This window comes from Apostichopus japonicus, chromosome 11 (assembly GCF_037975245.1).
Source record: "Apostichopus japonicus isolate 1M-3 chromosome 11, ASM3797524v1, whole genome shotgun sequence".
NCBI classification, from domain to species: domain Eukaryota; kingdom Metazoa; phylum Echinodermata; class Holothuroidea; order Aspidochirotida; family Stichopodidae; genus Apostichopus; species Apostichopus japonicus.
In genome coordinates, this window is record NC_092571.1 from 15,117,411 (window position 1) to 15,144,542 (window position 27,132).

Below are 27,132 nucleotides of genomic sequence, written 5' to 3' on the forward strand. Positions count from 1 at the left end.
TTTTTTTTTTTTTATATAGTGTCAAGAATTTTTCCGAATGAACCCAAGGAGCTGCTCCAATATTTCTAAAGGTAAAACTCTTGTCTACGTCGCAACCCCTAATTCATCTATGATTTTCTTTTCACAATTCCTTCCAGAGGGAAACCGTTCATCTTTCACATACCAGAACGGTTCCAAATCCGGGGCGACCAAGACCAAACCTGCAAGCAGCAAGCCGAGGCTCTCAAGCAGGGAAAGCTCCTGTGGATCAGAGGGGAGCGGCCAGTCGCAAGTCAAAGGTCAACCGGAAGCCACCCAGTTTGGCATGTTGATCGACTTTGAAGTTACATCATCTCCACCCAAGGCAGCCCTATCGGATCCAGCTATTGGTCACTTTATGAATGCGAAAGGTGCAGGTAATCCCGTCGGCCAACCGGTGGTGGACTTTTACGACGAGGTGGAAGTACCTGAGGACCTTTACGCGACAGTCAATAAGTACAACAAATCAAAACTTGAGGATTCCTCGGCTCATAGTGACATCGGCCATTCTAATCCATTCTCGTCTGGTGTCACTCAGACAAGCAATGCCTTAGACCAAGGAAGAAGTAGCGGTGTTGTTGAGAATATCAACCCATTTGACCAGTCCAAGAGAAACCCCTCTGCCGCACCTCTCAGAGGTCCATTCTACTCGGATGTTCCCACGGAAAACTCGCCCAGTTCACTTTCCAACGCGCAATCCGGGCGTCCATTTTACGAAGATGTTCCCTTGGAGAATCCTACCAGTACATCTCAAAAGCCAGCTGTAAATACGCCGTCGCACTGGGTACATTTCTACGATGACGTTCCTGTGGAAACCGACACTCAGAATGTGACACCCAGCGAGACTGAGATACCCGCTATACCCAAACCCATATCCAGGAAAAGGACGAAAAAGCCCTCGGTCGTCTGCCCGCCAAACAATCAGCTGATCAGCGACGATAACATTTTATCTCACCTTTATTCGGACGTGTCTGTCGAGGATCCAAATTCGTTGGATAGTTTCGATCCCTTGAAGAAGGTTTTGTCGCACCCGGCTTCCTCCGGATCCACGGTACAGCGTCAGTCGTCGTCGACGACGACGACGCAGCAGAGGAGCACGGTCCTCAAGCAGGATGCGAACTTCATGTCGGAACTTCAGTCAAAGGTCAGTAGCCAATCGACGAAGGTCACCAGCAAACAATCAAACTATCAGAGTGGACAGTGGTCAGACGGCCACTCTACCACCTCCGATGAAAGAGGATCAATAATTCATTCGGGTTACAGCGCCAAGAGAAACGTTCAGGAGAACAGGGACCTCGCCCCCTTAATGAAACATCAATCTCGAGAGAGTCTGACCTCGTCCAACCTCTCTCTGTCTACGGCTCCGTCGTCCCAGCGACAGACCCGGGAGGCTCCGAAGAAGGAGCAGGAAAACTTCCTGAAGATGTCCTTCCCGTATAAATATCAACAGAAAGGCGGCGACGCTGCCATCCGCCGAAAGGAAGAGAAACCGCAACTACCGCCGAGGATACCACTGGGTCAAGATAAGAGCAAGATGGACCTGTTCGTGAGGACCAACTCGTTGACGGAGGGGTGTCCGATCGCTCAACTGGACCAAGAAGAGGGTCGGGGTGAGCCCGCTGCCTTTGTGAGGCAACATTCAGAAACTCAAACGGGGGAGACCCTGGAGAGTCCCTCCCTCATCTATCCGATCATAAGAGACGGACAGAAACTCAGCAACACTCATTATTTTTTACTTCCTCCCAAGCCTGAAACGATCACGGAGCCCGTCCCGGCAGATCCGAACCGAGAGACCTTTGAAAACTTCCCGCCGTTCTCCCCGAAACCGACCAACCCGTCGGCTACGGCTCACATCCGACCCATCATGCAACAGGGCCAACAGCAGAGCCACACCCACTACTTCCTGTTGCCTCCTTACGACAAGAAGAGCAACGACGAGAGTACAGAAACGTGGAAGACGGAGCCCAACTCCGACAAAGGACAACAATTTAGAGACACAAAGACTAATTCAAACGTCAAGTCCTCTCTGGACCTGTCAAAGTTGACCCCCATACTCCCCGAGGACGGATCGGGGTCTGTATTCAAACATTTGCCTCCCACAGGGCAGAGGCATGTGTTTACCTCCAGGACAGTGGCGTCACCCCTACTGGTTCCCTCGTGTCCCGTCGCACCACCGGCGTCAGGCCGCAATATCCTGGACTCGGATTCCGATCTACTAGGCTCCGAAACGGAAGAGTCCGCAGCGGAGAAAGTGAGACGAGTGGAAGCTCAGCTGTTTGGGGTAACGGCAGATGAATGTCGTGGGGTGCTGATAGGCAACGGATGGGATCTCGAGAAAGCCGTAGTCGAGCTGAAGACGGAGCAATTATTCAATCTAGGTCAGGCGTCACGAGAACAGTGCGAGGCTCTCCTCAAGTCATTGGACTGGAACGTGGAACTGGCCTCGTCGGTCCTGTTAGACCAGAGTAAAACTGCTCCGGTTCATTGACGATATCAAAAATGATAATGACACGTTTTTGAAGTAGCGACGCCCGTGTGACAAATTACACAACGAGTGGAAGATTCTTGTATAATCTCCTCTGAAAGAGATAACCACAAGTAAAAAAACGGAATCTCTGTCGTTGAAGGGTTTCCTACGCAGGAGGATATTATAGCTGAGAGCGAAGCGTCCGATGAGTCTACAACGAGCTGCAGTATCACATGCGAGCGACTGTGTCGTCGAAAAAATGCGAAAGGAATTATCTGTTGAAGGTGTGGCTGGTTGCAAAAATAAAGGGATCTGTCAGTAGAAATTGTAGCATATGAAGAAGGGGTTTACCATCCATTGAGCTGAAAGGAATCAGAATCTCTTGGAGAGGAATGTCATTTGATGTGTGATGTCGAAAAAAAGAAAATGGTGCTTCAATTGTCATTGGCAGTCTTTGAAGAACTTGTGAAAGAATCATCATAAAAGGATGTGCTGGTTAGAGTATTAAAGCAAATGATATGTTTACAGCTTCTTATTGTGTTTAAAGTCAACTCGTCAAAGTTGACTTCCATGTAGGATGGTCGGAAGGGGGGAAGGGGGGGGGGTCGGACAGAAAAAAAAAATTCAAAGTGAAACTGTTCATTTCTGACTTTTGGAGGCATATCTAGGCCGTAAAATGATAAATTAGGTCAATAATTTAAGTCTACATGGGAGGTTACGGTATTAACTACTTATCAAGTATTTTTTTGTGGGATGAAAAGGGGGAGAGGACCCCCCACCCCCACCTTGATTGGCACCTGGGTAATGTCCTACTACCATACAGTATGAAGGAGGTCTTATGTATCTGATATTGATGGCTAGCTATGTAGTCATTTATTGTTTTGAAAGGATTTATGAAATAACCGTTTTGTGTGCGCAATTTTTTGACTATAAAATTTAGTGGATGTTCGATGCTTGTGAATGGGTTTTATGTGCAAATGAACTTTAAGATCCTGTCAGGTTCACGACCAGTTTAATAGTACATTCATTCTCATCATTACATTTTTTTGAGAACTCGTTTGACAAAACTGGAAGAAAATTATGCCCGCTGGGCAAATGAAGAAAAAAATGCGCCATCCCAAATTTGATCTGTGTATTAAATGAAATGAAAAACTACCAAATTAATTTGAAAATATCAAGAACTTGAAATTGGGTTAATTCCTCTACAGATGGACAGCTTTTTTTAACTTATACTGATCAAGTAATATTCACGGTATGGGATCATCTAACTTAGCAGTTGATCCTCTAACTGGATGGATCATCTAACTTAGGATCAGCTAACTGGAGGATCATCTAACTTGGCAGAGTAGTCGTGTTGCCGTCTAGCAGCATGAATCAATCGGTAGATGATATGAAGTGGTTGTACTCCACAGTACAAGTACTTCAGGTTACTTTGAGTTTCCTGTATGTGGCATTAGCATAAACCTTTCAGCTCTGGGTAGCATGAAGTTAAATTACAGTGCTGCAGACTACCCTTATGGACAATATCATATATATATGCAGTGTGTTAATTAATCTTACAAGTCAAAACCTTGATGTGCATAAAAGGAAATTACCTGGAATCTGTGAAAAGTCCACAAATTACCCGTAAAATATCTCCTCTTTTTGTTTATGCGAAAATGCCTTGCAATATATGTCTTTGCTTTGATGTAAATCTACCCAATGGCCCATTATAAACTGCGGACATTTTTGTATTTTTTGGTTCCTAAGATGTGAATCGGAAAGATGGGATAATACAGGGTATTTCAGGTAATTTGAGGGGACCCTTTGGGGGTTAGGGGGGAGGGGAGGGGTTTGCTAGTTGAAGTCTCTCATGCTGTTAGATGAGTTAGCACATGATGGGGTAATGTTTGTCACTTTTAGTGATGTCTTCGTATGACGATAGTTACAACACTATTTATGTGAATGCTTAGAACTGCAGGTCTTCAATTTTTTTTTTACTTGCTGATGCCAATCTTCATCATCTTCCAGGGGTGGATGTTGTTACCAGGAAAGGGTTCTAGGAGGAATAGGTATCCCCTAAGTTTGAGAACTTTTTTTATATGATAAGTGGTGCTTGGTAGTGAAATTGTATTTTTGCTAACTTTTGAAGTAATTTAAGGAGGGGGAGGGAAGGGGGGGGGGGTTCAACAAAACTCAACAAGTTCTATTTTCTTCCAAATCTTCTAGCTAACCTCAAAAAAAATAAAAAATAGGAAACCCTAAAAAGAGTCAAACACCCTCTCTCAATGCCAGGACTTTAGACCATAATGTCACCTGATTCTACATGTTTGTACCAATACTTTGAGTCCTCTCAAGATCCTTAAATTTTCAACATTATGTGTATGAAGTTGTAAATATGCCATCATTGTGGGTATGCAGTCCTCTTAAAAATCCAAAGTTTTTTTTTACAAAATGGGAGAGGGACAATCCCTTCTCTTAGTGTCCCCTCTCCCATGAAGCTGTGTCCCACTTTTCAACCAGGGAAATATGGTTAACTGTATATCGTACCACCGCCATCAGGTTAAATAGACCAATAAGCACTGTGTGCTTGTAATGTCCACCTTAATTTTTTTTTATCAAAAGTTAGTTTGGTTCTCGATGTCCACCTAAGGCAACATAATGCTTTCTGTGCGTATCCCTGGTAAGGGTATATATGTGGGTTTGGGCCATCTCCATTATGTTACCCAAGTCATGCTGATTCTTATCAACCACCTAAAATAAGCAGTAACCATCGTCCGTCAAATATGTTTTTTCGTACCATCGCCGTACGTAGAGAAGTCTTGTTGGTTGCTCTGCCTGCATGAAGACACCACATGAGCAGCAATGCTGTAGAAGCTTTCATTTGAGAAATTTGTTTTGATTGGCAATATTACCTGGGCAGGTAATGCATTTGTTTTGTGCCAAAATTATAAGACATAGGCCGGATAAATAGTGTCATTTTCCTCTTCACCCTTCTCCTCTCTTCCTGAAATCCTGTGACTATTTCCCGAAGTAGACTGATTTCAACGGTTGTTAGCCCTAATTACTGTAGGGTGGGTGTGTTAGTCCCCGAAAAAATTATCTGATATTGTAGTGTGCTGGGAAATTTCCTTCCAAAGTGCGAAACGGTGTCACAGACTTATTTTATGCAATAGATTGTTGTACTTATTACTAGGGATAAACTATGCCCCATTGCAAAAACAGAGACCAAACAGTATATGCATTATGTAGTTTTCATTCTTGCATTAATAGAATGCAAATGTAAAAAAAGAGAAGGTATTCCTGTGTTAAATCTGCTGTGGATATGTGTCATGGATATCACAATTGAATTGTGCCGACCCAAAATTGCTCACAAAACGACCTGCAACTTGTTTACAATCGACGTACCACAGAGGAACGTAAAAGAGCAGAAATCGGAATCTGCTGCAACGATATACAGTAGGTCATTCTCACATGTCATATTCCACACAAACTGTGGGAAAGATCAAATTGCAAATCTGCCAAGAAGTCCTTTCACAGAGAATGGCATCAGACTAGATAGGAAGCCTGAATATTTTACTGGATCAATTCTCATGCAGGTGGAACTGTTTTCCAAAATGAGGGGAAAGTTAAGATGGAATTCTTTTTAAAATACTCACACCAAAATGCAAACTGGTCATGAATACTGAAAAATTTGAAAAACAGATTTTCAAGATTATTGCATATGATCTGTGGCCTACATTTCATCATAACTGAAAACTCTACAGAATGCCCTGTTTTGGGCCTTCACATGATGACAAAATATTTTTTCCTGAACAACTTTGATTCACCATCATCTCAAATGTTATATCCACAACATTTCAGCAGATTTGGACAAATGCTCAGTAGGAGTAGCACTTTTTACATTTTCAAATTCTACAATATGATAGCGTGCATGGAAACTGGACTCCACACAAGACACTGATGAAAATTCAGCCAAATTGAATGAAAAATGACCAAATGGCAGTCATTCAAACACGGTGGCAAAACGTGACAGAATTTTGTCAGAATCGCTTATAGCTCAGCTGAATTCTTTCAACTGAGCTAAAACTTATGTACATACAACTTCTTTAAAAGTTGATTTCAAATAAGTAATTGGGTATATGATTGGAAGGGGGCTGGTGGGGGAGGGGGGGGGGGGTTGGTGGGAAAGAGGGGGAGGGGAGTTGATCAGGAAGAGAGCTTGTACGTGGATACCAACATCACCTTGTTACACTTTTATCAGTGTGTGCATCCTTGTTATACTTTTCATTTCAAACTATTATTTACTGCTGCTTTGTTGGACAATTGGACAATAATTAGTTTTAACTGTATCCGTCATGACGATTTTCTTTAAAATAAAAAGCTCACCTTTTTGAAAATTTGTGATATTCATGTGTTTTGATACATTATAGTTATTTTAAATAATCAATTTTTTTTTTACCGTTGTGAGATTTCTACAGAAATCCAAATGCATACTTGAAATTAATGCAAAAAACTCATAAAAAAAATTTGTACTTGTTTTCAAACTTATTATTTGAAAACTAAACTAAAAGAAGTGAAACAGTTCATTCTGTGTTAGTTTGTGCATATGATAGTTACGCAGTGTGACTTGATAATTCTGTGACTTTATATATTTCAGTTACTGTGAAATATTCAGTATCGAACAATTCTTGAAAAAATGTTTGCAATTGACGAAAGATGTGTAAAGTGTCGATCCCTTGTTCCAGTGATTTTTATTGCTCTTACCAGGAAGCAGACTACTGAAAATGATCATGCTACTCTCATTAACCTACTTGACTTACATATCCATAGCTGTTTAAGGCATTTGTCAGGTAATGTAAGAAAAAAAAAATATCATGACACCTTGACATGGGTCTGCAGATGCTCAAACTTTGGTTAAGCTAAATTACTGGTTGTACATGTGTACATGTGTGTTTATTTATTTATATATGTATGTATATATATGTATATATATATATACATATGTATATATATATGTATATATATGTACATATATGTACATATATATATATATATATCTATGTATATGTATATATATATATATATATATATATATATATATACATGTATGTATATATATACATACATATATATATATATAGCACTGGATTGGTATTTACGTTTACTTCTCCAAGTTGGTGCTTAGGTTTACCTGAGGTGAAATGATTGGATCAACTTGAAATTTTACATCAGTATACCTTATGGTACTAGGACTGCATATCAGTCGTTATAAGTTGCTACCTACTTTTTGGGTCATTTGGCAAGGAAAAATCCAATTGGTCAAACCCTTACGGTAAACCTAAGTCTTGCTCTCAAAGTATATCCCCCAGTTGGTATATAAGTTGACCTGACGTACAGGCATCCGTAGTTTTCTTGACAGCGGCAGTAGCCTGTATTCAGTGTATACGTTCTACACTGTGTACACTGTATACGCCAGGGCTAGCGCATACCCGTAGGCTGCATTGCTTGCAACCCAATAACAGTTTCGGCTAATATTAGATGATGTGTAGTATCTGTTCCCTCTCGATGCAAGGGCACTGGGCTTGAGATCGGGTCAGTCGTTCGCCGGGTAGTTTGGTTTTCGTGCCCAGGTTCTTTCCTTGTTGACTTTTTCTTAAAAAGTACCGTTAACACGAAAACGTCTCACCAACAACTTCAGGTAAGGTCCATGAGATTAGTCAATAAAGTTTGGTGATATTAATAACGTTGATATAACGTTGTTGCATACACCTTCACGTTATTTGTTCATACCCATATTTCAATAGTCTAGCTTCTAGCCTAAAACTTGTAAGGCCTAGCCTACGTTCGGCTGTAGCCTAGGGCCATAGTCCAAGTCCTAACAATACCTTAGCATTGGGTCAAAGGGTAAACTGGTCTGTAGTTTGAGCTACAAATTAATACCAACTGCCAGAGAAATTAGATTTCAAGTAGGTCAGCTTAACTTCTTAGCCTACTGTGCATGTATGTATCATCATATATCATATATCATCATATATGGCCTTAGATTTTGCTGGACAATTATGTTACTGTACATTGCCCTAATCATGACCAAATACTGTAGCATGGTGGGCTTATAATTGACGCACTTAAGGATTTGATCAATGATATCTATCAATGAAAAATCCAAATTACTCAACTGTATGTGTTTTTCATATGTGTAGTTCCTCAGAAATGTTCTGATCTCAAAATATTTAAGGTTCTGTGCTTATGCACCGTACAATTGAGCAGAATTTGACCACAAAATTTCTGCCGTGTCAAGTTCTTTCATACCCCTAAATTGACACATTCGTTGATAAGCTAACTGTAGTGTAGGCCTTAGTATACATCCATTGACTTTAGATGCTGTTTGCTATGCTCTGAGCCACTAAGCTTTGACAGGTCATGTCCCAGAGAGTAGTGTTTTCACATTGAGGTAATGTTGGGTATTTTAAGGGTGTAAGATTTCCAAATGGCCAAAAAACGTGCAAAACTGGGGGGGGGGGGGTGTTAAAAGCTTAAAAAATACCACAATTTGGTCAGCAAATACCTCAAATGGATTCAAACTCATGAAATATGTAATTCTGTTTGACTGCAAAAAAAGTTTAGGTGGCCTGCTGCATCGTTGCTTGTAATAATTTAAGGTGCGTCAATTACGGAGGTGCGTCAATTATGAAGCCTTTACTATACTGTACAGTAGCTATGCCTAGATTATTAGAGACTGAAGTCACCATGCAAATGTAACTTACAAGTAGCCTGTATTGAATAAGAGACGCTATAATTGTTAGAACTTTTCAAAAGGTTCTTGGAAGTCTTTACTCTCCAAAATATTCTCAGACATTCTAAACACCACTGTACTGTAAGATGTCTGAATATCCCAGTGAGGGTATCAATAAAAACAGTTAAAGGATATATCACTAGAAAATCCAGCATCAAATTTGGGCCAATGCAGAATACCTTTAATCTAAGTCTCTCAAGTGATGCATTGTGTTTCAAGTGTGTTATTTATAACTAGCCAAAATTTGTACAAAATAACAATGCCATGCATCCAAAAGGTTATTGAGTCAGTACATTTCCATAATGTAACTATTACAAAAGCTGAGTGCACCTAATTAAAAGTTAACATCCTCCAAAAATCTATATAACACAAAAATTTGATAAAGCCTTCTATCCCTTCCCTTGCATATACTGTAAGTCATTTTGTTAAGTCTATTTAGATCCATAAGTAATACCAAGTTGACTAAATGTGCAATATTCAGTGTTAAAGATCTGAGCTCTGTATTGCCCAAAATATATTGGAGAGAAGTGTACAATAAAAATTGAAATAATGCACATCTACACTCTGACCATTTGATATTTATTTGATTGGCACTGTTAATGTTTTCTCAGACAAATTTGATGATCAACATTCTCAATCTCAAGATGAATGACAACATCCCACTATCCAAAGGAATAACACTGTACGATGAAGCTGCCATGCAGTGAAAAAGTCAATGTTGGAACGGGAGCAATCATAGCTAGAGCACAGATGTCGTCTGGGACAAACTGATGGGGTGACCTACTGCATCATTGACAGCAAAATGGAAGATATTTTCTGAATTAACCAAAAAGTAAGTTAATATTCTGTAGGTTTGACATCGCATAAACTTGATTCCATAGGACTCTATTATCTCAAATACGAGTAACAACTGAGGTAATTTATTCCAAAGTTATGGAATGAAGAAAGAAACAATCAGAAGGGATGAAAACTTTTGTATATCTGGTTAATGTGGTGGTATCTTTTCCTCTATGTCCATAGTATTTAACTACACTAGAGCTATATCCACTCTCTGGTTTTTAATCTTAAAGGTCAATGCAAGACAACACCAAATTGTCAGGCTAGGTCCACATAAAATGTACATACATGTATATTTAAATTTTGAAATCTTTACAATTTGTAAAGCTTGAATGACTTGCAACTTTTAAAAGCACTTGCTATGGTAGGGAGCTGTTTCAGCTCCAATTGAATGCATGGCTGCATAAATAAAATGTGTAATGTTGTATACAAGGCAAGATGAATCAAGAATTAATGGGAACAAAATGGGATGGATAAACGAATTGAAATTTACAGTGAAAATAGTATATATGAAAGGTTGCGAGATGATTAAAATATTGGCTGAATTACAGGAGATTTAGTTTTGTAAAGCAGTTCATTGTTTTCATCATTTGTAGAGTGTGAGGTCATGTGAGGTCTAATCGGTAATCGCAAAACATTCCAAGCTATATTGCGCTTGCTATAATTGGGACCAAATCAGCATATCTTTAAGAGAAAGCTTTTCTTTTTGTACCAACAGATGGATAGATCTACAGGCTAATACAGCAAAGGATATGCTCTAATTAGAAATGCCAGGCAAGATTATCACACAGTCTACAGTGGGGTGAATACAATCATCAACCAAGCTTTTCATCATGCTGTACATAGTGGTATACAGTAGCTCCTTGTTGGGCTTATCCATTAAAAGCTTGCATAGAAGCCGATGCCAAGCAAAGCAAAAGGATGTCCTGTAAATCGCGAAGTAGATTCACACATCTCATGTATATCCTCTGGGCCACAGCACATCTTTCAATGGAGTTAGGAAGTTGCTGGGAGTAGTTGTTGGATTGGCACAGTAATGTAGTATTTGCTTCACATAAATGCAGAGCAGTAACAGAAAACTAACTAGTTCCAGGATATGTTACACTGTTACACCATATAAAAGATAGAGGAAATTAATATTATAAGCTTCAAGCAGACAGAACCAAGAGAATGCAGACCAGTCTTCATGGGAAGTCTTCTACATATTTAACTGTATAAATGGACTCATTCTTTTGCAATGTACTTCTTGAAATATTTTAGTTTGGTGACATTGTGGCACTACATGTTTTTGTAAGTATTAGGGAACATTTGCAGCTGCTTGTCAAGAACATGGAACTTGTTATACAACTGAAGTGGTCCTGATGCTTAAGTGTTGAGGTTACTGGATATTTTGCTGCCTTACCTTGCTTTAACTGTTCTTAAATGCATTTCTCATGTTTTAAAATGTTTTAATTTTGTATTCCAAGCAAGATCAGCAAGCCATAGTACAGTAATTTTAAACAACCACCACACAGATACTTGTGCAGGACTAAGGGTATTTGTTAAGCAGATTACTATTATAAAAATCTTTCAAACTTTATCCCACAAAATCTCCAGGGGTACACTGCATTGTTTCTGAACCACACTTTCACAATTCTACAAGTGGGGTTCAGGGGTTATGCTATGGGAAAAATTTACAATGTTAGGCCTGACTTAATTACTGAAAGCTTTTGGTCTTTTATTACACCAAGAACCAGTTTATTCTTTTAACAAAATGAAATTTGTTCCCCTCAAACTTGAGGGGAGTAGATACAGTAAAGGCACATGCAACTAGCACCAATGTCATGGAAACCTAGTGCAGCCCAATGAAACATACTGTAAAACCACAACATTTGTAACTATAGGTATGAAATTGTGCTATCCAGGGGTATTGTGTATAATTTTGTCCCTCCAAGCATGGAAACTCCATGATATTGTGGTAATTTGCATTGGTTACGGTATTAGGTACAGCCTATACTGGTAAGTCTAGATAAATACTTGAGGTATAAGTTAGTTCCCAAAATGTTTCTCATGTATGAGAGAGGTCAGTAAATTGAGGTCATGAAATAGTGCAAGTATCCTGGTTTATGTGAAATAAATCTTGTGGAAAATATAAACTGGGATTGAAAATACAATCAACTGCTTGAATATGATTGTACAATTTTTATTGTGTCTCGTCTTTTAATATCATGCTAATCTCCACTACTGTATGTGTTTGGTAATAAGACAGATTTCTGGGTAGAAGTTTAAAAAAAACAAATCTTCAACAATTTTTGATGAATTTTAAGCAATCACATTCACTGCCTCTATCTCTGTTTACATTTTGAGTCAGCAACACAGTATACTCTACAGTAGTGTACAGAAAGGGACACTTTCTGATGTATTCCTGATCAATTGAAAATTGTTTGTTGTTTGACTGTTTGTAGCAGTATTCCTCGGAGGAGTGAAAAAAATAAACATACAGTGAACAGTTGCAACTGCGCATTCATTTATACATTACTTAAATTATGTTCTGATGCAATTCATGTATTATTCACTGTCAATTTTAGTTCCAAACTGCCAGTATACCATTAGTTCCTGAGCCATAATTTTTTTGCTTTAAAAATCTGGCTTTGAGTGTATAGTATTTTGTCAAAAACATAAAAGTGGAGGGGCTGCTTATCATCATTCCCTGAACAGGCTTTACCCAATTTGTTAACTATTAAGGTAACATATCAAAATGTCTGGGGACTTGCCACAGTGCTGACAATTTTCAAATATTTCCATGGTTCCACCAGGGATGTTAGAGATGGACAAACAACATTTGAGCTCTCTTTAACGTTTGTTTCGTGCCGACATTAATACTGTTTTTGGTCCAATACTAATACCTAAATAGGGTGACAGGACAAAATCCCCCCGGACAAAGTCCCCCTAGGACAAAATCCCCCAGAGCCAAAATCCCCCTGGACAAAATCCCCCTAAGACAAAATCCACCCAAGCCAAAATCTCCCCAAGCTATAAAAAATCCCATCAATTCTTTACAAAAATGCGTCATCCCGGTCCCTGCTATCGTCATCCAGTACCGTCATCCGTTACCCTCACCAGTATTTCCATTGGTACTCTCAGTGGTACTCTCAGTGGTTCCCGGACCAGTACCCCGACCATACCCCGACCGGTACCTTAATAGTGAGCCTGACAGTTACCCCCACCGGTACCCCTCCCTGACCAGTACCCTGGACTGTACCCCGGCTGGTACCCAGACCGGTATCCCAACTGGTATCCTGAAAGGCACCCTGACACATACTCTGACACGTACCCTTACTAGTACTGGTACAATAAACAGTAATTTGACCAGTACCTTGACCGGTCCCTTAAATGTCACACTATGGAGCTATATCCCATGGCCACACTAACAGGTAGCCTCGCAATTACCCTCAATGATCTCCTGACCAGTCCCCTGACCAGTATCCGGACTGGTATCCTGACCAGTACCCTAACCAGTACACTGAGTGGAACCCTGACTGGTAGAGTGACCAGTATGATGACCGGTACCCTGACCAGTCACATGACCAGTACCTTGACCGGTACCCTCACAGGTACCCTAACAGGAGCCCTCACAGTTACCTCGCCAGTACCCTCACTAGTACCCTGACCAGTCCCCTGACCAATCCCCTGAACGGTACCCTAACCAGTGCAATGTCCCATGCCTTGACTGTCACACCTGGGCCATCCCTGGTTGTTGCAGGCAGGCTTTGTATGGGTCATGGGGATATTGTCTGGGGGGATTTTGTCCTAGAACCCCTAAATAGCACTCAAAACGGATAATGGTACCAGACGGTACCTGTACGTTGTCTGCTAGATTCATACTATGTCAAAATGCTAGAACATGCACTATAATACCGTTATCAGTCGTCAGTAGGTATATACCACACTCATCTCATATCAGTATTTGTTTCTAATGTCATAACAGGCAGTGGCGGAGCGTCCATACAGTCAGGCGGGGGGGGGGGGGCGGACTCAAATGGGAAGCTGGCGCCCTTTTCAGCCATTCACCACTTTTTACTTATTCGCGATTATTTACTTTTTTATTGCGCTCTCATCTACCTATTGACATTTGTCACATTTTGTTGGCGATGACACTTATACCCAAAGGGTCATTTCCGGCGATATAGGGAGTATCTTTACTCAAAAGATTTCTGTACGCTCTTTGCCAACCTGTGGTGGCGCTCCGCTTAGATAAAGTCGAAAGCGCCCGTACAGACCTTTCTCGCCCCTCTGACCAATATCCCTAGATCCGCCACTGGCTCCCAATCTTCTTCCCCGTCAATCCGTCTAGTATCCCACCCCCCCCCCCTTCCCCAACCGAACCTCGTATGTTAAAGGAATATCTAATGATTAGAGACACTTATTCTAATGTTAAATCAGCAAAGAGCAAGCAATAATGATATTATCACTAAGATTTTTTTTTAATTTCTCAGTTACACCGTCATTTAACTTCCCACTCAATCTTACACTCCCTGGTAGGCTGGTACTCTTCCATCCCAATGTAGGAAACTTCATCGTTACACGCAGCACGCAACGATCTTTGTTCTACTTAATTGATCCTTACTGAGTCTTTCAACTTAAAAGCATAGTTTTTCCAAATAGCTTAGTGAAAGTTACACAGTTTAATAAATTTAGCCTCTGAAGAAGATCCTGCTAGGATCGAAACGTCAGGCCAACTTACTTTTACACAGTTTAATAAATTAGAAGCATCTCCTTGTTAAAGAATTGTATTATCGGCGTATAGTCTTCCGATAAGCGTAACTTAGGGTTGAAAGAAATCAGTGAGAGCAGGCAGTAATGATATAAACTTACATATATATATATATTTTCAAATCTCTTATTGAACAAATTATCAGCCCCCTGGTTACATCGTCATTTATCATCCCCCCCCCATCCTGCCCTACCCTTCTTCACCTCACACACTCCGCTCTATAGGGTTAAAAGAAATCAGCGAGAGCAGGCAGTAATGAAATTTACTTACATTAATGATTTTTTTAAATCTCATTTAGGACAAATTATTAGGTCCCCCTGGTAACATCATTTACCCCCCCCCCCATTCTCCCCTTCCCTTCTTTACAATCACCGCTTCTCTTACACCTAATATATGAGATATCCTCGCAAAGCGTGATGAACTAGGTCCCTCATTTATCTAATGCGTGGGAGGAACTCGAAACTTTCTTCCTTATCCGCATATTCCAAGCTTTCTCCAAGAAAAGAGTTACAGTACCTATTACCCAGATTTTTAAAATAGCCTCCCTCCTCATAAAACGTGATGATCTATGTCTCTCATTAATCTAAAGCATGGATGAACTACCAACTTTAAGCATATTACAAAGTTTTTCCACAAAAGAGCTACGGAACCTACTACACACAAATTATGTAAATGTCACTAAACGGCATCCGTAGGGACATCGTTTTTGTTCCACATTTGAGTTTCCATCATATCTTTAATCTGCTTTTCATACATATCTTTTATTGTGATTGTTATGATGACCACATCTAAGGACTTTTGAGTCATATTATTGTATCCAGTGGAATTGTCTCGCTGAGATATAAAAGGATGAATTTTCCGTACGTTTTCACGGTAGGCCCCTCTGTTCAAGGTCAATGCACGACTATAACATTAGGTCCACTAAGTGCGGATATTGGTCTCCATTTGCCACTATTGCAGAAAACCCAACCGAGCAACGTGTCTACGGTGTCTCTTAAAAGACAATATTATTAACAAATTCGAAAAGAATTTTTAATCTCTTTGGTGTCATTTTAAAAGTATTTCTGATAACCTTACGTACAGAATTCTTTTATATGAGAAAGGTACATATAAGAAACATGACAATGACCGTGATAAAACCAATTTCAAGATTACTAGCGATCAATTCGCTCAATTTGTTTCAAAAAATGATTGAAAAGTGATATGAATTCCTCCTCCTTCATTCTTTTTATTTGAGCATGTTGAACGCTTGCGATAACATGTCATTACGAATCATTGCAGACGCTCACCCAAACCGTTAAAAAATACCGTCCCTCTCCCCCCATCTCTTCCTACACTGAGCTCCCAACAGTGGCGGAGCGTCAATACAGTCAGGGGGCGGATGCCCCCCCCCCCCCAACGGACTCATAGGGACTGCTGGCGCCCTTTTCAGCTATTTATCACTTTTTTTACTTATTCGCGATTATTGACTTTTTTATGGCGCTCTCATCACCTACTGACATTTGTCACATTTTGTTGGCGATGACACCTATTTATTCTTCGTTTATCTGCAAATTAGCAAGGCCCGGAAAGGGTCATTTCCGGCCATATAGGGAGTATCTTTACTCAAAAGATTTCTGTACGCTCTGCCCCAACCTGTGGTGGCGATCCGCTTAGATAAAGTCGAAAGCGCCCATACAGACCATTCTCACCCCCTCTTTCCAATACCCTCAATATCCTCAATGAAAACTATACGTAGGTAGTCTTGTTTGCGTGGGGATTGAGTTGTGTAGGTGTTACACAAAAACGTAGATATGCTTTCTTTATTCTTGTGGAAAGCCGCTTTCACTTTGATATCAGATAAACCTGTGGTACATGCAGTGACGTAGCCAGGATTATTCCAGTGGAGGGGGTGGGCGCTTGGGGGGGGGGGGCTTGACCAATTCCTGGGAGGGCGTCTTGTTACTACCTGAGTGGAGTGCCACCATGGGTTGGCGCTCAGCGTACGGGAAATTTTCAGCTATAAAGACCTCCTAGATCGTTGGAAATAACACTTCCCAGGCCTTGTAAGCTGCTCTAAAGTTTCACAACATCCTTTATTTTGAGATCCCCATGTCTTGATATGGTCATCAAATAGTTTAGAGAAATAGAAGAAAAAAGACAATCTGGTAAGTTGCTTTGAAATATCATGACATATCTGCAGCCTATGCGCTATGTCACGTCAGGTTTTTCAGCAACTATAGCCTACTGCCGGTCCGCGGTCGAAGGGTCGTTCATGAGTGGTCATCATGGAGATTCGATACCATGCATACCAATGAATGATATATTTTTCGCACATGTAATTTTTTCGACACCCAAAATTCCAGTGGGCGGGCGACAAGCTTTCATGGGGCTGTCGCCCCCACCCCCTCCCCCCGTGGCTACGCCACTGGGTACATGGTGCCGAAGCACATATCTTCAAAGTACTGTCTCCAACTTTCAATTGTTTCAAGCTACTATGTGACCAAAGAGAAGTTCTCAAGGTGAAGTTGCAGATCTGAAAGGACCAGTAATTTTACTAGGAAACCTTTCGACCACGTACACCTTTGAAGTAGGATAGGATTACACAGTATTTGAATTCTTCATCGATCGGCTTGTATTAAATTAGCTGAAACTCTATAGACTAGTCTTGCAAGGTTTAAAGAAATGGCTCCTTACATAGTTGGCATGATTCAAATTCATCCAGTGCAAATTCATCCAGATGCAAATTCATCAATATAATTGGTCGAGAACTTGCTAGAACAGTAAGCTGTCTGAATTAGCATCTTCAGATCGATTATGGGTTTGCTGAGTTAGGGAGCAATATTTTCGAAGTACAAGGACCAACCAATGAACACAATTTTAACATAAGAGGCAGAGATAAGACACTATAGCAGAAATCATTATGTCTTCTTTCTATTTATTACTGATAAATGCAAATATTTTCATTAAAAATCATTATGAAATTTCATGTTACTTTCAGAAATATATAAACAAAGCAACTTCTACAACTTCAGCTCATTCACATTCATGCTATCAGCTAGAAAATTTACCATGAGGCACATTTTCTATGAGGCATTGATGTGAATACCACTGACATAACTTGTGCTATTCAAATGGATAAAGGGCTTGGTCAAGTCATGAATAAGGCTCTGCCCCATATATTGCACATGTACAAAAAGGGTTACTGCTGTACATGCAATACTTTTTTGATGGGGGAGAGAGGGGGGGGGGGAGATGTGGTAACATGTTGAAAAGACCACATCTTTTAATTTGTCATTTTTCTTTTGAACATATGCAAATGCTTGAAATGAAAGCACTTGGAAATTTCTTAAAGAGATAGGCAGTTGTTGCCCTTGCACTGCTTTGAAGTCTGCACCACTGTAAATATTGTTGAAGGAGTGGAGTTCTGCGAATCTCTTGATAGTCAAGTAATAAATTTTTCTTTCACTGTTTGTTAAACAGCTCCTAGCAGTAATATGTATTTACACGACATTGTATCTGAGGTTCATTATGTAACCGGTGTTTTCTACATACAGTCAAATTAAAAACCAATGTTAAACTTGTTCACCTGCAATGGTCTAAATTCAGAAAGTACATCAATATCATAACTCTTTTGCATGTTGTATAACGGTACTGAATTTGAAGTGGATTATATTTATAAATGAATATAGCAATGTTTTGGGTAAAAGCAATTAAAGCATCCACTTGAACTTCATGTTTTCCTTGCATTGTTTGCTACTTCCTCCTATCTAGATTCGAAAGGGACATATAGATAAATGCTCAATACCTCAAACAACATTATTTAACCTTGTTTCCCACAAAAAATGTTCTGTCCCAGTTTCTGTAAACTACTCGGGATAAATGGAGGGGTGGGGGGGGGGGGGAGTTGGACAGGTTGGGAAACTAAATATTTGACAGATGTTGTATTTGACAATAAAATTCACCTTCCCAAGGAAGTAATACAGTTCTTTAAGTGGCATTTTATGAAGGACCTACAGTATGTAACGATAGCAGAATTGTTTATTGCCTCCTGCTGAAATGTCCAATAAAGACTCGCAGTATTGGAATGTTCATCAGATTCCTCATTTTATAGAAACATCTGTGTTTATTGAAACTTTCCTAGGATGTTGCCAACAAGATGCAGTTGAAGTCTACTGTACCTTGTTGTCAAAGGTGGAGCTCACAAAAAGTCCTATCAACTAGTCTTATTCAAGCAGTGGCAACATATGGGAAAAAAGAAAAGCAAAATATGGTACAATTTTGTTAATATTATTTTGAACTATTTATCCCAACACCCTATCCTCCTTTTAAGACTTTTGCAAGCTTGTAAACCAGTTACAGCACTCATGCAACATGATATGACAAAGGTTCATTGTCAGAACATGAAACTAGCAATTTGGAGTAAATTTGTTAAAAGAATGATGAAGTTAATACACTGAAATATTGAATGGGGCTCAAAAGAGCTTAAGAAGTCTTTTGAGGTACATTACTTGTTCTGATAAATATATTAATTGCCCTAAGATTCAGCTATTAAAGCAGCTACTAGTCAGATACTAGATAGTATGGGATCATGAAGGTTTTCAGGTTTTACCTATATTGGCCTCAAATAACCTTTGACTTGGCTAAGAGCACTCAGCACATGATACACCTGCATACAATCTTCCATTCATCATTCCAATATTGAACTATCATGTTAACATGGCTTTCAGTTTCATATATCTAGTTATCTCACATGGGCTTCTGCTATACTGTAACACCTACTGAAAATTCAGTAGCCAACACCTACTGAAAATTCCAGTATAAATATAAAATTAATGAAATGATTCAGAAAATACTTTAACAGAAAGGAAAACTATTATAAACACTTCTGTTCATACTGACCTCAGCGTAAACAATTTAGAGACCAAGAACATATGGTATAATAACTATTAGCTAACATTTCTTCCTTCTACTCTGCAATTTTGAGAGAACAATAAGCAAAATTGATACTGGCAAATGTAACATAGCAACAATAACAATAATTCACAAATGATGATGACATCAGAAAAAGTAGCAACCAAGACAATGATGATGATTTGAAAATCTTAATGAGCAATCCTAAATGTAACTAGAATATCACTTTTAGTAGAGCAGGGTTCTCACAAGCACGTTCTAACCTGGTGGTGGTCGTGGTTTGAATATGATTTTGCCTCTCCCTGCATGGTTTGAAAGTTTAGCGCCCGGGCTGAACATTTATGAACCAGGAAAAGCTTGCTGCGACTTATCTGGTCCGAAAAATTATAGCATGAGGTAAATTTCCTCCTGGGTGCATAAGTATCATAACAGTTCAAGAATTTTTACCAAAGGTGATCATATTTGAATATCTGGAGTCGGCTTGGACTTGAAGGGTCTTGGATTTGGCTCATACCAAGTGGGCTCGGACTTGGCTCAGACTCTGGCTAATTGGACTCGACTACAGCTCTGCCATAAATATAAAAAGATAATGGATTGTTAATAATTTATTATATGATGTTGAGAAGGTAGAGACTTAGAAAGTTAACTCCTAAATGTAATGGATAGCATTAAACTCTTCGTTTCACTAACAAAAGGATTCTCAAATACAGTACTAGCAACATTACAGCTGAAATAATGGATCACCAATACGATGCAGTGAAGAAAGGGAGTTAGTTAGTTTCACTAACAAAAGGATACCACATGCAGTACCAACAAGAGGGATGCCCATTATATTGAGGGTCCACTAGATTTAAGGTTTGCTAGACCCAACACCCCCATTGTGGGAAGCATTATTGAGCGTCTAGTTAGCATTTATTGGGTAACCGAAAGTATTGAAGGACCTTGGTGAATCCCCTCCCAGTAGTTTTATAACATTTATGAACCAGGAAGAGCTTGCTGCCACTTATCTGGTCCGAAAAAATTATAGCATGAGGTAAATTTCCTCCTGGGTGCATAATTATCATAACAGTTCAAGAATTTTTACCAAAGGTGATCTTTGGTATCTGGAGTCGGCTCGGACTTGAGGGGTCTTGTATTTGGCTCAGACCAGATGGACTCGGACTTGGAACGGGCTCTGGCTAATTGGACTCGACTACGGCTCTGCCATAAATATAAAGAGATAATGGATTGTTAGTAATTTATTATATGATGTTGTGAAGGTAGACACTTAGAGAGTACTCCTAAATGTAATGGATAGCATTAAACTCTTCGTTTCACTAACAAAAGGATTCTCAAATACAGTACTAGCAACATTACAACTAGAATAGTTGATTACCAATACGCTGCAGTGAAGTAAGGGAGTTTAATAAAGAGCATCCCTCAATGTAATGACTAGGATGAAACTCTTAGTTTCACTAACAAAAGTATACCACATGCAGTACCAACATGGGGGGGGGGGGAGGATGCCCATTACATTGAGGGTCCACTAGACTTAAGGTTTGCTAGACCCAACATCCCCATTGTGGGAAGCATTATTGAGCATCTAGTTAGCATTAATTGGGTAACTGAAGTATTAAAAGACCTTAGTGTCTCCCCTGCCAGCAGTATAACAACTAGAATAATGGATTGGTGAAACAATGTTTTATTTGATACAGTGAAGTAAGGGAGTTACATGAATAATAGTTAATGCAATGAATATGATTAAAATCTTTGTTTTACTAACGGAAATTATTCTCAAATACAGCAACATAAGAATTTGTATAAATGGATTACTAATAATGAATTTTATGATGCTGTGAAGGAAGAAAATTCATTAACAAATTTTAATTTGTATGCTGCATGTCATATACCTGTCCAGAAACTAAAAAGAAAAATTCAAACTCATAGAATGCACCGTACCTGGCTCCAAGCAATGAAATATAAATCTAGTCCGCATTGTATCTACAGAAGTTGTTTGTCCAATTTTAATCGAAAGCCTTTCCTTTCATTGAAAATTTTGATCTTCAGTAAAAATATTCTTCTGTCTGCAGATTTTATTGATGACAGTACTTCCTTCTCTTGTGGAGAAATTCCACCAGCTCTTGTTAACCTACAACAAACCAAAACAACATTTCAATCATATGTCAAAGTTTCACTGAAGTACATTCCATGTAAATATTTTTTTAAAGCCTCACATTTTGATATTGACATTGTTGCAAAAGGTACAAATAAACACATCATAATCAAGGTTAAAATGTGATGGTGTGTTAACACCTCAAGTCTTTGCTTCACAATCCTACCTACAATTCATTCCAGCCTGCCAGATGGCAGATTTACAGTACATTTGGTTTTCAAAGACTACACATTAAGTCATTTCAATTCTGATTACATTCTATGATGGTGGAAGTAGCAAAGTAAAACAAAAGGTTTGGCAGTGGACTTGGTGGGAAGTGGAAAGTCTTTCTTACATTACTTTGTTAACCGTTGCCTTAGATCGTTTTAATTTTTTGAAAATAAACAGCAACTTTTCATCATCTTTTTTCCTGTTGAAACTTAGTACAGTAAATTTATATTATGTATAGTGTGTGTTGATCAGACTTAGAGGATATTAAAGGGAAGACTTTAGAAAACTAACTTCAGGTCATAGGGATTTAAAATATATCTCACAGTCAATACTTACTGAATATTAAAGACAACTAGGGATGTTTGCAATATATGCTTGTGGGAGCTCCTTATTTCCATATAAGCCATTTCTCACTGCATCCCATGGTCAGCATGAACCAGCAGCTCAAAGTTACAGTATTTTGATATCCTGTGTCGACCTTGAAATTGCAGCCCTGTACTTCTTGCAATAAAGTGGAGCATATCTGCTGTGGTGTTCTCATTCTGCATTCATGCATTCCTCAAATTGTGCCAAATTTAAGCCATCTTTTCTGACAAGAGAATGAACATAAATAAGTCCAGATAATTGTTTCATAAATTGCAGGTGGAAGTCTTGACAGTGCAGTTCCCTATTTGATGTCAATACTTAGTGTACATGTTGTCCAATATTCATGTCAGTTTAGTTAATTTAACTATCACTTTTTTCATGGAAACCGCATATATGCAACAATTGAGAAAAATGCCACACTACTAAATTTGAATATTGATCTATTATTTGGTATGTAAGTTGTACCCAGGAATTTAGCATGCAATCACTTCAAGAGATTGACTGAGTATTCATGCATGGTTCAATGCCTCATCCCGCATGCAGTTCATTTACTTAAAAATTGCATGCACCCTAGACTATGTATACCGGTACATTTAGTCCCTCAACGTATCATTTGGGGTTTAAGCTCAGGACTACTTGTGTACACAGACTTTGGCATTATGACTGAGCTCATTTTTAATGTTTGGTTTCAATGATGTTGAAACTTTCCACTCACGATGGCATATGTGTGTGTGTGCATTGGTAGGAGTACTGTGTTTGTGATCCTAGCTTGTAAACACAGTTTCTCATGACAGTAAGCTTTATTGGACAGATCTCATAGTTGGTACAGTATGTATGTATAGATGCATCACAAGTACAAGAAGCCTATTGTTTTTGGGGAAGGTCAAAGGAAATTTAGGTAAAAATGGTCAAATTGTGAAAACTCAATTTGAAGCATGGATAGATCTGTTTATTGGTATGTCTAGGCCAGTGGTTGGGTCAACAGGACAAACTTGTGAAAACCTTATTTAAACCATACATCTCAAAGCAGGGTACACTAGCTTGCAGAGATATATATGTTTAGTATCATGTTATACTGTATCGCTACAGAAGGCTTTCAGTGGTCTTTTTAGATCCCCAACTGTCACTTTGAAAATGTTGTTTATCACAGTTCTCAATAGTTTTTTTGCTGTATATTATTAAGATACAATAAGTTGTACATGCAGCCTACACATATACAGTAGCATACATGTCAGATTGACAAATTCATAAAATGAAACTTATTACATAATGGAAACCATGTGCAGTGCAGTTTGCATAATGGTGATCTATTTATACACCCAACCAGCTAGTATCGGATCATAGCAACATGTTACCACATGTATGCATTTAAGTGTTTTGTCACACAGTACAGTGCTAACATCATACAAGGGAGTTTTATTTGTTCCATAACAACTCTGATCATAATAGCCTGTTCGTGCAGGGAGTTGTAATGGAACAACTCCCTGGTTTGTGCTACAGTATGGACATGAGAACTATCTAGTGCCTGTTGAACATTAGTCTTGTGCATTTTCATGTTACTTACTAACACCAAATTACTGCACACATAAAAGTATGAAAACTGAATACAATCAAGAGCTTTTATTTGGACATGATACCCAATATGAAACTACTTTAGTTGCACATACTGTATGTATGCTGGTTTTTATCATGAATGATTTTTATAGGAGCCATGATTTTTTTATTTTTTATGAAGTAGGTCTGGATTCCCTTGGCATTATAACCTGATTGAAATTTAACCTCTGTGATTGCACTAATATGTGAGACCATTGATCAACCTAATTAATAGCTTTTAATGATGAAGACACTGATAACAATTTCATAACTCATTAGTGTGAACACAATGCAAGGTTCAATGAGGTACTGTTTACTTCCTTAAAATGTATAGCTGGTGGTTTTTCAACATACTCTAATCCTTTCAAATATGTTACATTGAATCTTTACACTTTTCCATTGATATATCACAGACTGTGTTTTTTGTTATGGGACTCTGTAAAACTGGATCAAACCTAGCAATTTTGGACAAGGAATTTGCTCTTTTCGCAAAAACTCCTAAGTGCTCAAGTGACTGTACAGTAGGTCACCCTGTGAAGGCATTGTGGGACTTTGAGGAATACTTTTGATCAAGCTATTACTTCAGCACTAGTAACACTACCCACATCATAACGTTAATATCAAAATGCCTAAATAACTTAGCCATGATTGCGTTGTTATTCTAAAATGAATACTCAATTGTTTACCTTCAGCCATGATTCATCCCATTGGTGCAGGGGGAAAAAACTCATGTTACAAAAAATTGTTGTACACTGCTACACTGAGGCCCTGTGTGACTTAGTTCTCCGAATCAGAACCAATGACACACCACTACTACTGTACGCACAGGGCTAAGTGATGCACACTAACACATATATAGAGAATATTGTGGGGATGAATATTGTACCGAGACGGCAAACGTTTTCACATTTTTTACTTTTGTAACTCGTTTATGGAATCTATCAGGCCCTTTCTTTTACTATAGTGTTCCGCATGCTTGAGTATCTGTTTTTGTGGAGTTGTGACTTTCTGACTGCCTTATTTTATGGCAGAGAGATTGAGACATACCCAAAGATTTATATTTCGTGAAATGGTTCAAAATTGCATCGCACGAATGCAAGTTCTTTCATACCCCTAAATTGACACATCTGTCGATAAGCTTACTGTAGTGAAGGCCTAAGTAAACATCCATTATCTTTGGATGCTGTTTGCTATGCTCTGAGCCTCTAACCTCAGACAGTGGTATTATATTGAGGTAATTTTGGTTATTTTTAGGGAGTAAGATTTCCAAATGCCCAAAACATGCACAAACATAATTTGATCAGCATATACCTGAAATGGATTCAAACTCATGAAATATTTAACTCTGCTTGGCTGCAAAAAGTTATGGTTGCCTGCTGTATAGTTGCTAGTACTAGCTACAGTAGTAGTAGGCTAGTATAGTAATAGTAGTACTAGTAGTAGGCCTAGTAATATTTGGAGGTGCGTCAATTATTAAGCCTTTACTTTAAAGATCTGGAAGATCACCAGGCTGCAAAATGTGTAGGTTGACCAGTCTGTTACAAGTATATACTTTAATTTATTTATCACATTTTATATTCCGAGTATCAGCAAAGGCAGTAGCAGGCAGCTGTGATTTACCATAGCCAGTAATACTGATAGGTCCAATTTAGAGCTAACGTTAGGCCTAGGCTAGTCTACTCTAACTCTAACCATGGTCTTACTTTATTTGTGTTCAGCATGAAGGTATTTACTCTAAATGTTATTAATATATCCGGAACACTTTTAAGGAATTTACTTACAATGCATATACTCCACCAAAGTTCCAAAAGCCAACTTCAAATGGGCAACGTTTACGGTAACCTGCGGCACTTTCCTTTGTAGACTACTGTACATGGCTAGGCCCACATAAAGTAACGTTGAATGTAGGCTATTGGGATAGCAACGATACGATCCGATCGACTGCCCTACCACCGAACACAGAAAGAACTGCTTATATATGGGGGCGTTGTTTCGTTACGTGTAAATTTGCCAGTTAAAATAGAAACTCTTATTTTCTTAAATATCCCAAATTAATGGAAGAAAAAGTACAATTACGAAGATTTCAGTGTAATTAGAGGAACCTTTAAGTTTCGGAACTATATATAGCCGCATTCGGTCAAAATCGAGGTGTACAGTTGGGATCAACATATATACCATGTTCGTAATTCTGTTATATACCCTTCGGAATTACCTCCACTTTTGAAGGGAAATTTTACCCTTTAAATGAACGATTTTTTTTTTGTAACTTCGGAATTGAAAAGTTTATGAGGTTTTCTCTTAACTCGAAATAATCATTCCTCAAAGGGAGTGAAATTGATTGAACAAGAAGACCCTAGACTTAGGTTTACCTGGTGTCAGGTAAACCTATCCCCGAGGTAAACCTAAGTCCCAGCTACCATGCTATGAAGTAAACCAAAATACCAATGTGTATATATATATATATATATATATATATATATATATATATATACATACATATATATATATATATATATACATATATATATATAGATATATATAGATATACATGTATATATATATATATATATATATATATATATATAAACATGTATATATATATATTTATATATATACATGTATATTTATTTACATATATACGAATATATATATATATAGACATGTATATATCTATATATATATATATATTTATCCTAGCTTTTGGAAATCGACATCAAAATGTACATGGTTGTCAAATTAGAGTGCTCTCCTAGCAACTCATTCAGTATTTCAAGTGTTTTTTATGATTTACAATTCAGCTATCTACCAATAATTGACTCTTGTGCCTCTTCAACCCCCCCCCCCCCACGGTGCCACCCCCACCCCCAGGAAGTCTATCTGTCAGTTTCTATTTATATCTGATTAAATATGCCTCAAAATCAAGACTTCTCACTGAAATTTATTGTTCAGTGTTCCAATTAACTTGTCTTCCCCATCTGTCTTATTTAATGTTTCCTGTTTTCAGTAACCATCTTTGAAGATGACAACAAAAAACCGCATCTCTGCTTCTATTTTTCTATGTTTTGGAC

At 38.7% G+C, this 27,132-nt stretch overlaps 1 protein-coding gene and 2 long non-coding RNA genes across 9 annotated transcripts in view; 2 read left to right on the forward strand and 1 right to left on the reverse strand.

Annotated features, from left to right (window-relative positions):
• LOC139975527 (uncharacterized) overlaps positions 1-6,184 on the forward strand; it is a 71,600-nt gene extending 65,416 nt beyond the window's left edge. For all 7 annotated transcript variants that reach the window (XM_071983519.1, XM_071983521.1, XM_071983520.1 and 4 more), the window contains one exon: positions 138-6,184. In XM_071983519.1, coding sequence (XP_071839620.1) covers positions 138-2,506 — 2,369 coding nt within the window. In that variant the 3' untranslated portion in view covers positions 2,507-6,184. The remainder of the gene's footprint in view (positions 1-137) is intronic.
• A 1,416-nt stretch (positions 6,185-7,600) lies between these two features.
• LOC139975529 (uncharacterized) lies at positions 7,601-12,263 on the forward strand. Its single transcript, XR_011795756.1, has 2 exons — positions 7,601-10,092; positions 10,816-12,263. It is a non-coding gene; the product is annotated as an uncharacterized lncRNA (long non-coding RNA).
• A 5,484-nt stretch (positions 12,264-17,747) lies between these two features.
• LOC139976010 (uncharacterized) lies at positions 17,748-26,482 on the reverse strand. Its single transcript, XR_011795974.1, has 5 exons — positions 25,846-26,482; positions 22,442-22,694; positions 21,682-21,871; positions 20,828-20,943; positions 17,748-20,310 (listed from the first exon to the last, which is right to left on the reverse strand). It is a non-coding gene; the product is annotated as an uncharacterized lncRNA (long non-coding RNA).
• Between the last annotated feature and the right edge of the window lie 650 nt (positions 26,483-27,132).